This window comes from Cynara cardunculus, assembly GCF_001531365.2.
Source record: "Cynara cardunculus var. scolymus isolate 2C chromosome LG 7, CcrdV1, whole genome shotgun sequence".
In the NCBI taxonomy this organism is placed as follows: domain Eukaryota; kingdom Viridiplantae; phylum Streptophyta; class Magnoliopsida; order Asterales; family Asteraceae; genus Cynara; species Cynara cardunculus.
The window spans coordinates 5,437,882-5,449,655 of NC_037534.1; the positions used below are offsets into that span (position 1 = coordinate 5,437,882).

Sequence of the window (11,774 nt, forward strand, 5' to 3'; positions counted from 1 at the left end):
GTGTCACTTACCTCACAGGTAAACATGACAAAGACCAATAATTTTACCTGGTAAAAGACATAACAATGACCAAGAATCTTACCTGGTATGTGAAAGAGAAGACTATTATCCAGTAAGTGAGACGCTTACCATAATCCATTTTGATGACTGAAAATGTTACCTGGTAACAAGTGTTTGGTAAATGATCCCTAAGTTTAACTCTAAAATATTCTTCTGACTCGGCTTCTCTGCAAACCCTATCATTAACGACCATTAATTATACGGTACTTGGTAAGATTAATATAAGTCACAAGTTTTCGACTAATGCCTTTTTAAAAGGTATTTTAAGTATTCGATTATCAGTAAATAAATAAAAACTTTATTAAACTATCTGTCAAAACATTGCATTTGCTTTTAACGGAAAGATTCGAAAATTTGGTTATCCCACTAATATTGTCTTATCAATGCAATGAATATAATTAGCATTTCTAGGAGTTGTGTAAAAGATTGACACATCCAACATGAATGGCCATGTTTTGTGCAAGGGGGAGATGCTATCAATCTTTTGCGTGTGGAATGTGTCCATTTGAGACATCATATATATATATACCATCAACAAATTTTGTAACCAAGCAGTTTTTGACAATTTCTTGTGACCTAAACTTGCGTATCCATGAAGATCTCGTTTCCTAATTTAGAAATTGATTCAGTTCTCGTTGAGCATAGTTTTCGATGAGGATCAAGTCAGATGATCACAAGAAGAATGGTAAAGTGAAATGAAAAAATTCAAGTAATTTGATTTCAGAGAGTCTCGGATGAAGTAGATAGAATAAGAAACAGAAACAGAAACAGAAACACAATATTAATTATTTCACAGATCATTGGATCCCAATGTAATACAATCCAGATTCCAGCTTCTTATTGAAGCTCAATTATTTGTTCCTCTTTTTGTTGTTTTGCCAAAAGTGAAAAGGAACAAACAGCTCTGTCAAGTATAAACCATAGAGAATATTTGTAGAGTATACAAACAAGTTGAATTGATTTTAAATTTTGAAGAGGATGGAATTTATACAGTTTAATTTCACGAAGACTTTAGAACCAATAGGATGATCATGTTTGATTGCAGAGGGATTTGTGTCTTAACTTAACTTCAACATCAACCTAATTAACTTTTTTACAGTTCTAAACCTAACAACAAATCGTAATGAATCAAATCGGATCTCGAGCTAGGGCAAAAACCTGTCGATTGAAGCACTCGTTTCTCCGGCAGTCGTAGACGTCTGAGCTCCGGTTAATTCAGCAGCAGGTAATTCACCGCATTTCTTACACCTAGGTGACGCCACTAAGATCTGGCGACAAGAAGGACACGAGGAGTGAGATCCAAACCATGTATCAATGCATGTGACATGGAAACCATGCCCGCACAGCGGTAACACCCTGATCTCATCACCAGCTACGAATTCCGTCAAGCAGATAGCGCAGTCTGAGAATTTCTCGGCCATCGTTTCAGTGGAGTAGGTGAGCTTCGGGAGAGTTTTCAGGATCTTCTTTTTTAGACCTTTGTTTGCAGCCGCTGGTGGAGACTGATCCGTACGACCGACGATGACTATGCCAGAGATCCGGCGGATCCAGGTACAGCGAGCCACTGCGACAAGGCCGAGAACGCAGATTAAGGCACATAAAAGGGCGGCGAGGATGACAACGAAGTCAGAATCGACATTGTCGGGTTCCGGCGGTGGCTCGGTTACCGCCGTGGTTGTTGAGTTCTGACCGGAGAGCATCCTGAAACGACGTGACATCTGTGTTTGCTTTTTAAGGGAATGGAAACGTATCTTTGCAGGGGAGCAAATGAGCTCTTATAAAGAATTAGTTGGTAACAGTTAATACTATATACCCAAAAAAGTACAAAATACATTTGGATCATGAAATCTATAAATACACATTTGTTAAAATATTGTCTTCCATACAATTTTAGAAAATTAAAAAACTTAGTTATAATAAACAAAATCCGACATATTTTCATATATAAATTTAGAATTTATACGTATATAAAAACAAACAAACGTTGGTTTTGAAATACTGTTTATTGATTTAAACACTACTCATCTTGCTTGCATGCCACATAAAATAACTAAACACATCAACTGATATGACGTAGTGTGGGGGTCGACTATCATAACTGAACCAACCATATACAGTGACCATGGTATATATGTAATTGTTATATCTAGGGCAAGTTGAACTGAATTGTATATAAAGAGATACTCTTATGATACATGTATTAAAACCGCACATATTCACCGTGTCCCGGTTGATACTACTTGCATCCTAGTACATGACCTCACACATGTACCCACTAAACATGCACATTTAAATATATTGTACTCTAAATCATTTGCATGTTTTGAAAACTATAAATACATAAAATGATTGTACCTTTATAAGATATATGGAAATAAACTAAAAAGGCCGCGATAAACTAAATGTAAAGCATAAATTAAATTAAACTAAACTTAATTATTTGTTTATAAATAAAAAAAGAGAAAATATAAAATATATACAAATTGTTTCGGGCCTAAGGCTCGGTTACAGTAACTAATTACATAAAACTTGGTGCCAGAGTGGTAGGCTAGTAGCTCGAGCACTTAACTATATTGGCCCAAACCAGTTACATGACTGACCCAATCGACTACTCCAAGCTTGGTAACCGGTCAGACACAACTATAGTTAACCTTACCGTCCATGTGGGTTTTTTCTAGTTAAAAGTTTCTCATCTCTAGATCCGAATAAACATCGAGAAAAGAAAACTTGATGTGTTTTATAATGAACTTAGTTATGTTAGAAGCGATACGATATGTATTTTGAGTTTCAAATTTGGTCAGTGTCGTGAGTTTGACAGCCAGATTAAAACTAATTATTGGTAAGATTAGTTTAAGTTTAATGTTGTATGGAGAAGAAGATGTAAGAGCATCTGCAATGTAATATTTTGCCCACTAAAAATGATCGTCTACCAGATACTTACCAGGTAAGTATTTACACTGTCGCTTACTCAGTGAACATAACAAAAACCGAGAATCTTACCCGGTAAGAGTCATGACAACGACCGAGGTTCTTACCATGTAAGGAAGAGAGAAGACTCTTACTCGATAGCGCTTGGTGGGTAAAAGACGACAACAAACAATGCATTTGATGGTTGGAAATGTTACACGATAAGATACGAGGACAGCTACTCGTACTGATAAACACTTATCATATAAGAATTTGATAAACTAAAAAAATGGTTTTGAGAATAAAAAACCACTTCTAATTTGTGGATGCTATCTTTCTTTTTCTAGAAAAAAAACTTCAATTGAAAATTCCAATCATTAAGAAATATGAATAGTTGGATACTTGGATTGGAATTGGATACGAGAATGCCTGTTTATTCTTTTGTTTGGGCCGATTGGGTCAACAAAAATGAGAGCTGGTCCATTAAGTTAATTTAGTAATAGTAGTTAAGCTTATTAGTTGATCTGCTATTAAGTAATATTTTCGAGTTGGTTACTGAATGGCGTTTATGAACATGATAAGGATAAATAATCTTACTTGATAAGAAAGGAAATAGACTCTTACCGGATAAAAGACGCTTAGTAAATATGGATGGTAACTCTTGTCGGTAAATATTTACACTGTTTACATTTGATAAAAGGATGCTTTATTAATCCAATCACTTATAATTTATCCTTTGAAGTAAAGATAAGATTTTAATATAATCATTATACCTTCTAAATTTTAATGATTTTGTTTTGGTCAAATGTGGGTTTTCAGGTTATCTTATATTAACCGACTAATCTTCCGTACGACCACGAATAGTCTGGAGGCGTTGTACGTGACAACCGAGAATTTAGTTTGAGGACTTGATAAATCGATATTTTGGCAACAAGATGAAATATTTATGTTACAATTTTGTTAAGGAATTTTTTAGTTTACTAAAACTATAAATAACATTTTCGGCCATCAAAATGGATTGTTGGTACGTGTCTCCTGTTGGAAAAACCTAACCGGATAAGAGTCTTTTCATTTACTTACCCGTAAGATTCTTGACCTGTACGTGGTACGTCGTTGATTTACATGGTGAGAGTGAGGTTTCATGAACTATAACAATTGGGCAAACCAGACTATGAGATTTTGTCCATAAAAGAGAAGAATTGATCGCGTAATTCACAGCCGCTAGAATTTCAGGACCACCGTGCATGATCAACGAAATCAAAAATGATTGATAATAAATGCATGCGTGATTAGACAAGAGATCTTGTGAGAATAACAGTTATGATGAGAACGTTATAATACTTCTAGAGCTTTGGATGAGTTGACACATTTTAATCTAACTTAATTTTCTTCAACAACTTTAGTACCTTCGATTATCTTCAACTACATTCATCTACAATTTTTCCACTTTTAAGTCATTTTCACGACCGTTTGTCACAGTTTCAATCGTGAAAATAGAGGTAGGTGAACATAGACGAAGGTACATAAATGTTTGGTTCTCACTATAACTTTTATTTTCATCGGAAACCAACCGTGAGTGATGATTCTCACCGGACCTCCCAAGATGTTCTTGAAGCTTGACAAGATATTTTTAACATATTTGAATACGAAAACACAAAATCTAACATCAAATGTAGCATCAAATGCTTTTTTTCATAGTATAAAACAAAGATACACATGTTTTTGTTTCTCCAAAATCAACCTTTGTCTAAAACCAAGGTCACAAAACCAACAAATTTTGAAACATAACTCTCTTAAAAACAGGAACAAGTTCTCCCTTTTTGGAAACGTGGCACAGACTTGCAACAAGGGTGGTCGGAAGATCAACTAGCAAGTGTCGAAAGTAGCAGTTCGTCACAAAGGCCGCCACCACCACTGCCGCCGCCACCACCATGGTTGCCTTTAGGGCTGCTCCCAGAACTGCTATTCGAAAGCGAGACGAAGGTGGTTTTCTGCAAGACTCCAGTAGGTGAAGATCCCAGCTGATAGTTAACATGATCCCACATTTCTGAAGCCGGTGATGATGCATTCTTGCTCCTAACCCCATTGCTACTAGAAGTTCGATTCAAAACTTCACCCAATGGACCACCCATCGAGTTTCCCCAAGAAATAGGGATCCAGTTCGATGCTTGTTTGTGGGTCGGGTCAAGGTCAAACTCATTAGATAGACCAAGTGGTGCAACCGCAAGTTTTTCTTGAGTCGGAGAGTTTGAGGATGATGAGAAGTCTGACGAAGCCATGGGAATGGACATGGAGAGTTGGGTCCAGTCCGGTTTTGGTTCTTCAGGCCAGGAGGTTCGACCAGACTGAACCTTGGACCACTGGTCCACAAAATGGGGAAGTGGGTTCGGGTTTGGTGCACCTTGGTCCAAGAAAGAGCTATAGTTTGTGGGATACATCAGAGAATCTGAGGATTCTTCAACCGGATTATTTTGTTTCGGAATGGCAAACGCTTGTGATTCTTGTATCCTGCATCACCATGACCACCGGTTGGTTTACACAACTAGAAATCCGTAAATCGTTAGAAAACAAAAATAGAAGCTTTATAAGTCACCTGTTAATGGGAGTAGTCTCTGTAGATGAAGCAATGGTGGCATTATGGTGGTGCAAGGTCTTAAACTGGTTGCCGATGGCGGCACCACCAAGGGCGGTAGTGGATGCCCGGCTGCCGGAAACTGGTACAGATGAGGAGGAAACGACTGGGACCACTTTAGGAGCAGCGGGACCCGAGACAGCATGGCCATTCTGGCCTTCCACAGGCTTTCTTGAACGATGGCGGCCTCTGTTGATGTGTCTTTCACAGTATTTCTGATCAGGAACAGCATCTCGAGAGCACCTCCATTTCTTCCCATCTGTTCTACGACACCTCCCTGGTTCTGGATCGGTGTTACCCGAGAACCCGAGATGGAAAGTTCCCCATCCATCTTTATACCCAAAAACACAAATCAGATTCTAAAACAATTCACACAGAAAAGAACTAAAATTTCCAACAAAAGGAAACACATTTTGACTATTGAGGTCAGAATCAATACTTGTACAACTCAAAATTGACATGAATCGTGATAGAATTTCGTCACCATAAATTTTCTATTTGCGAAATCTTATAAACTATGAATAAAAGATTGAACTTTTTCTATCAAGAATCAAACCAAATCAATTTTGAGTTGAAAACACTATCCCTCTGGGCTTCAAAAGTCAATATTTAAGCATGAATAAGCGAAGAAAGTCCATTGGAGATTAACTATACATACAGGAATTGGGGGCATAGGAGGTTGAAGACGAAGACCCTGGGAAAAGAAAAGTGTTTAGGAATTTTCGGAGCGGATTGAGCAAATGCGAAGGAACGGGCACATTGGCGACAAAATGTTTGTAGATCAAAGCTTGGTGTTCCAACTCCATCCATTGAGAAGGGGTAAAGGGTCCTTTATATCTTGAAACAGGCATCTGCATACCTGCTTGTAACCCTCCAGAACCATACCCTGAAACAATAACAACATTAAACAACACAAGTTATTGCCATTATCTTCTGTTTCCATCTTGTGTCCTACCTGTTTCAAATTAGCATCCAAATTGCAAATACCCACAAATGATCATCTCCTAAGGTCAGTTTTGAAGGGGCGATAAAACAGGACAAGATAGAACAGGCTGACAGAATGGAAAAAAGATGCAATTTTTATGTCCCGCCAAACTAGTCAGAACAAAAATCAAGAAACTACACAAAATTACTAAACTATCGATCAAATTAAAACCCAAAAACCTTGCATGATTAAAAGTTAAAACCCCAAAACCTTGCAGGCTTCTTTCCCCTTCCTACCCCCAATCGACCATAATGTCCTGTCTAGTCATGTTTAGTCCTTGTGCCAAACCAAACCCATTAAAGTAGAACAGTTATTTCAGTAAATATAAATCAAATCCCTCAAGGGGAAACCAGTAAAAAGATTAATGAAAAAGGGTGAAAGAAGAAAAAAAGAAAAGACTTGACAAGACTCAAAGAACAAAGACTTGCTTCCAAATAGCAGGACATAGATGCCAATGAAAAGACCCATCACCTATTACTAAAGGCTAGGCCTATTTCAGACCACAAATGGTGAGATACCGATCAGTAATGCTATATCAAGTTGTACATCATACAGTGGAAGTTGTAAGTTTTTAATGGATTTAGATATTTCCGAGCTGAAAGCCAAAAAAACAATATGACAACACCTCCTAACCATAGATGCCATTTGTTTAGTGACACCATCTTAAGAGAAACCCCATTTTCCCAGAGCTGAAATTAATAAAATCAGAGAAATGTATAACTTGTAATGCATGTAGTACAAGTCACTATAGCACTCTCTTTCTGGATTTGCTAAATATTGCTGTGGAAGAAGAAATTACCAAATCAAAACCTAAAAACACCTCCGATTTCTCACCCCAATTAATTTGTAATAAGAACACAGATTCATTTTCCAAAACCCAACTTACAAAGTCACTAATTTAACCTAAAAAACATAAAGATTTCTAAGATCACACAGAAAACAGTTTCTTTTGGTGATTTAATGCAAGAAAATGGATGCAAATAGACACAGATACCTGTATTTCTAATGTAGGCAGGTGAAGGCTGGTAGAAAGAAAAGAGTGAGGTCTGATTTCCATCTTTAACGGTGTTTGTGGATGAAGAAGAAGAAGAAGAAGAAAAACTAAGCATGTGGTTGGAAACACCAGCATCAGCAGCTGAAACTGAAAGCAAAGAATCAGATCTCATGGGCATTGTCTTGTTGATGGGTTGGTCAAAGTAATCTGTTCTTGAAGATTTGGAGGTTCGAAGAAACAGTTGTTGATCATCAGGTGGTGGGTCTGGTTCAGATCTCTCCTGCTTGGTGAACCCAGATCCATGGTTGTTAATGGTGTTGGTTTTTTCATCGTGATTTAAGAGAGGAGGAGTATTGTCGAAAGTGGTCATCCCAAAATCCATAGTTTGAAACTGTTGAAATCTAGAGGGTTTTCATGGAGAATAAGTTCATTTGAAGCTGGTTTTGAAAGCTCTGAAGAAAGAAGAAGAAGAAGAAAGAAAGGTAATAAATTTAAGAGAGAGAAAGATGTGAAGCTGCGGAGAAGACGAAGCTTGGAACGAAAATTGGACGGAATTGAAATCTTTGTAAAGAGAGATTGAAGTTTAAGATTTGATTGTAGTCCACTTGAGATAAATTGCAAAACAGTCCTTCTAAAATTACAGATTTTGCAATTTAGCCTCCTTTGAATGTTTTTATTTCAAATACTCATTCGTCATAAAATAAGTGTTCATAATTAAAATGACAGAGTTTTAATCACACATAATTATTATGTTTTGTGTTTAACCAATGAGCAAGTGATCAAAATGATTAAAAGACTCTCATAATATAGTATAAAATGAAATATAATTATTTGATAATTATTTACAATGAAATTAGAGCATTGAATGGTTAAAGGAATCCCATAATGCAAAATGATTCAGAAGATTTTAAAACCATTAAGAGACAGATTTTTTTGCCAAACAGAATTCAACTTTTAACGATTCAGAGGCTATTAAAAGGTAAACAAACAAACCCTTACTCTTATTTAATTTCCCTCTCTTAGAATTTCTAAATATTTAAGTATTAATTGAGAATAATATGAGGATTTAGTTATTTACTTCTCAATACTGAAAATGGATAATTGTTTTGGAATAAATATAAATAAAAATATAAATATTTATTTTTTTTTAAATAGTTAATTAACGAAAATAGTATTATGCTTCTATTTTTTCTTGAAAAATAAAAAAGCAGCTTAATTTCTCTATTTATGCTTAAAATATAGTAAGGAAAAGTAGAAGATATTTGGTTTTCATGAAATAGAATTAAAGAAAAGTAAGGGGTCATTTACCAAATATTTATCTGGATAAGCGCTTACCAAGTCATATTATCTCACCGGATGAATATGGTAAGGACCAAGAATCTTACTCGGTAAAAACGAGACAAATACCATGAGTCTTACCCCGTAAATGAGAGCGGCGATTCTTACTACGGTAAGCGCTTATCAGGTAAATTGTTGCATACAATATCATTTTGATTGACTAAAATCTTACCCGACAAGTAAATAATAGTGTTAAAGTTTACCAGTAAGCATTTACCGGGTATATTATTGAATACAATGTCGTTTTTGTGAACTAAAATCTTACTTGATAAATAAATAATAGTGTTAAAGTTTACCAGTAAGCATTTACCGGGTATATTATTGAATACAATGTCGTTTTTGTGAACTAAAATCTTACTTGATAAATAAATAATAGTGTTAAAGTTTACCGGTAAGCACTTACCATATAAATGTTTGGTAAACGGCCCCTAAGTTGTATTGTATATATTTTTTTTCTATTTTTAGTAAAATACATTACTATTGGATATTTAATACAATCAATAATTTATGAAAATGAGAGTTGGGAGATTTAGAAATTTTCTTATTCCAATTATATTAAATGATATGCCAAATTTGAGAAAGAATAGATAAAAAATAATATTTTATTTTTTTATTAATATGAAATATTAAAATTAAATGTGTAGGAAAATATAAATAAAATTTTATTGTATGCATTGAATTTTTATTAATGTAATTAATATTAGAATTGTTATATTAGACTATTGAAGTTTGATTTGATTTTTTTTATAGATTTTGACTTTTAATGTTTATGTGTATAGAATAACTGTTGGAGATGCTCTTAATTTTACATTCATTACTAACTCATTCTAACGGTTGATTTAGTACTGAAATCAACATTATTAATAACTTATAGTGAATGCATAGTCAATGTGGGGGTTCAAAGGAGAACACTTTCATTTTACGAAAACGCAATAACATTCTTACCACATGTGATAATGCACATGAGAGGACCTGGTGGGGTGCGGACAACCTACACTGCGACTTAGGTCGCGCCAAAGATCGTCTGCATCTATAACTTATTAATATCACATGTGATGAATTATAATATGACATTTAATAACACATTTATCACGTGTAATAATATATGAGAGGGGCTTAGTGGTGTATGGGGGACTTAGTATACAACCTAGATCGCACCAAAAGTTGTCCACGACTCTGATTTTTTTTTTTTGAAAGGCAAAAGGAAGGACAAGGAAGAGAGTTTCGGCAAGGCCATCACCCTCACCAAGCCAACCACTATATTAAAACAAAAACAAATATAGCAAGAAGCTAGATACAAGAAAATACAACGCAACCAAAAATGCGAGGGGCAAAAAGACATAACCAAGACATCCCCTTACAAAACCAAAGTAAAAAAGAAAACCTATCCCAAACAGGCTGGAGGACAAAAACGAAGAGACTAAATAAAATAGGGAGAGGAAGACCAAACTTCCCAATTAAGATGAAATTTACGATTTATGTTTCCCATCCAAAGCTTCGAGAAATTTTGAACACAAGGAAAAGGATCTTCACCTTTTTTCTTGGTTTTCACCTCATCCTCAGCATAGAGAATTTCGTTCCGCCACTTCCAAAGATGCCAAAGAGCCACAGCGCATACTGATAAAAATATTATACCAAACTTGTGAAGAGATCCTACTTGTTTGATTTAATATATGACATTTATGTTTAGATGAGTTTACACATAACTCAACTGATTTTATAGGATCCTGAAAAGAAGTCAAGAAAATTTCCAATAAGTTTGGAATAACTCGAACCAATAACTTATAAAGAAACCCACAATTATCCAAATCTTATTGGGAGTTAAACAAACCCCTGAAAATACCATGTTGATATTTGGCCTGTTGAAGCATATATTTTAATTATTTTATAAGATTTATAGTTTTGACTTTATTGATATGTAAATATTTATAGTCCAAATTAGCCAATTTTCGGTACAAAATTCAATTTTTTAGCCATTTTATCAATAAGATTTTCATTTTAGTAAGATTTATGCAAATTTTTTACGCATTTGCATAAACTCAATTTCTTTTTGGGGTAATTTGTGTAAATAGTTTTTTTTCCTTTTTATTAAATGTAAAAACAGGCAATACATAAATGTGTAAGACATTTGCATAAGGGTTGAGTTTACGTGAGATCAAGGGTTTTTTGTGAGACCCGTAAGACCAGTTTATGTTCATTGATCAACTTTATAAGCTAATGATCTAATGATCTGAAGTTGCACGGTGGCAATTTTATGATTATTGAGAAGTCGTGTGGCAATTTTGTGATTACGAATGTTCAAATTTTAGATCTAATCAAAAGGTTGAGAATTGGTCTTACGGGTCTCACGGAAAACCTTTGGTCTCACATGATTTCAAGTCTCTCTCTCTCTCTCTATATATATATATATATATATTTGCATGGACGGAATATTCGAGGTTAAAAGAATAAAGATAGCGATTGATAATAACCCGTTTAACAACTTCTCCCATGTGAGAATGAATTTGACATTTTCTCAAATTTAGAGGGACTTTCAAGTCATTTCTTGATGGGGGAAGGGTATGTAGGTCATTTCAGTTATTATAAAAATATCTATATTCACAAACTTTAAAACAAATTGGTTCTTTTGCTTGTCTGCCTGCTTAAAATATATCTTATCCACCTTGAATAAAGCATATTTCACATTTTATTGGGAATATAAAATAATATGTACCCCCAAAAAAAAACTCATGTTCCTAAATTATTGTCCTTCACATATTTCCATGCCCAAATTGCATAGAAATAAACAATTTTTTTTATACAAAATTTGATTCTAAAATCTTCCTTCAAAATGTCAATAAATACGTTACTTTTTCGGT

General features: G+C 34.8%; 2 protein-coding genes across 2 annotated transcripts; both read right to left on the bottom strand.

Moving 5' to 3' along the window:
• Positions 1-1,030: 1,030 nt before the first annotated feature.
• On the bottom strand, positions 1,031-1,782 carry LOC112515789 (RING-H2 finger protein ATL8-like). Its single transcript, XM_025122719.1, has one exon. It carries the CDS (start codon positions 1,776-1,778, stop codon positions 1,206-1,208), a length of 573 nt encoding a protein of 190 aa, XP_024978487.1. The 5' UTR covers positions 1,779-1,782; the 3' UTR covers positions 1,031-1,205.
• Positions 1,783-4,628: 2,846 nt separating this feature from the next.
• LOC112515859 (growth-regulating factor 1-like) lies at positions 4,629-8,028 on the bottom strand. The gene is made up of 4 exons (XM_025122806.1): positions 7,579-8,028; positions 6,258-6,485; positions 5,561-5,930; positions 4,629-5,475 (listed from the first exon to the last, which is right to left on the bottom strand). Exons 1-4 carry the CDS (start codon positions 7,958-7,960, stop codon positions 4,830-4,832), a joined length of 1,626 nt encoding a protein of 541 aa, XP_024978574.1. The 5' UTR covers positions 7,961-8,028; the 3' UTR covers positions 4,629-4,829.
• Positions 8,029-11,774: the final 3,746 nt, after the last annotated feature.